This window comes from Euprymna scolopes, chromosome 35, assembly GCF_053919585.1.
Source record: "Euprymna scolopes isolate OS-2025 chromosome 35, ASM5391958v1, whole genome shotgun sequence".
NCBI lineage: Eukaryota > Metazoa > Mollusca > Cephalopoda > Sepiida > Sepiolidae > Euprymna > Euprymna scolopes.
The window spans coordinates 15,343,057-15,344,691 of NC_136516.1; the positions used below are offsets into that span (position 1 = coordinate 15,343,057).

The window sequence follows — 1,635 nt, forward strand, 5'->3', positions numbered from 1 at the left end:
ATTAAACCTATAAGAAACATGCTTTTTCTCATTTTGGAACTTTTTCCATTGCGCCAATTTGAGCCACAGCAACGCGTGGCAGGGTACAGCTAGTATATATATATATATATATATATATATATATATATATATCTATATATCTGTAATTACATTTATGGAGAAATATATTCATTTAATTATATTTCACCTTGAATTTATACCAATCCTTTAATTTATGAAGCTTGATACAGAGCATATAACAAATAAATGACATAAGATAACGTAATAAAATAAAAAGGTAATTGCAACTTTTCCCCCTAAATTTTCGTATTTTGTAATCATGCCCCTGTACCTTTATTTTCTTTTAAAATTAATAAGTGCTTTTTCTTCTGATGAGTTAAGGGCAGAATAAATTAAAAAATTGACATAATAATTAAACGAATGATTCTGCACTACAAAACAGGTGCTGTCAAGAATTGAACATTTTAACATGCTTAACGAAATAAACGGTAAGATGGTCAACATGTTAAAATTTGGAATGTAGACTTTTGTCATTTATTTGTTATATGTAGTTTTTATATATTTCAACTCTCGCTAGATTCAGCCACTCTGATGAGTTGTAGACGACGAAACACGTGTTAGTGGATAATTATATTTAAAAAAACAATATATATGCCGCTCCCCATATGGGGGTAGCAAATTGGTTAAAAGGGAAAAATATTCCCAACTAGCATTTAGGTAAAAATGCACTTTCGTAAATAATTGAATTCATTGAAAACATATCACAAAAACAAAAAAAACATATATATATATATATATATATATCTTGATCTCGTTATCTTTTTAAATTAAGTGGCTTCATGTCTTCTATGGAGCGATTTCCATTAAAAAAATAAAATAAATAATTGAAATAAATACATTTATTTTCCCAATAGGGAGTTTGAGCAAATCGTTTATCCCCCATGGAGAACAGCGATTCTGTGGAATAATCGTTAAATAGTCACATATCTCACGAAATGGCAGCGCGTGTATTTTTAAGCACCTCTTTCAATCTATGCCAGAAATACTTCGAATAAAAATGGAGTTTAGCTAATGGATAAAGCATTTCGGGTAGTTCATCCTCGTTAATGTCTTCGATTAAAACTGTAATTATCTTCATTTTCCCTTCAATGTAAACGATCAAACTCTCGTTCATTACAACGTCGAACCAGCGTTCCGTCAAGGCTTGTTGGGAAATCAGGATCAGGGTCATTTTGGATTGGTCGAGGGCATGCCTGTAAACATCGGAAAACTGCCCGCTTATAGAATCTCTACCAATGAAGCAAAACTTGTAGCCGCCATTTTCCTGCTTTTCGCAATATTCAAGAATCGTAATCGCAATCTTCTCATCACAATCATGGAAACATAGGAAACAATCATAAGCTTCGGAAACATCGCTCATGTCTTCCTGTCGGAGTCGGAAGTTTCAGGTCGGGACTTTCATTGGATTACATTCTTCTAGAAATTTTATCTGCAAAAAAAAAAAAAATAAAATAAAATAAAAATAAAAATAAAAAGAATAAGAAAAAGTTGTATTGCGATTCGTATTGGTTAATCTCTGAAAGAAAAAAAAGAATCACATGAAAATTTGTATTGAGATTCGTATTAGTATTATTT

General features: G+C 31.0%; 1 protein-coding gene across 2 annotated transcripts in view; it reads right to left on the reverse strand.

Moving 5' to 3' along the window:
• Positions 1-884: 884 nt before the first annotated feature.
• Positions 885-1,635, reverse strand: part of LOC145259705 (uncharacterized) — a 36,603-nt gene continuing 35,852 nt past the window's right edge. For both annotated transcript variants that reach the window (XM_080117380.1, XM_080117381.1), the window contains exon 2: positions 885-1,489. In XM_080117380.1, coding sequence (XP_079973506.1) covers positions 989-1,420 — 432 coding nt within the window. In that variant the 5' untranslated portion in view covers positions 1,421-1,489 and the 3' untranslated portion in view covers positions 885-988. The remainder of the gene's footprint in view (positions 1,490-1,635) is intronic.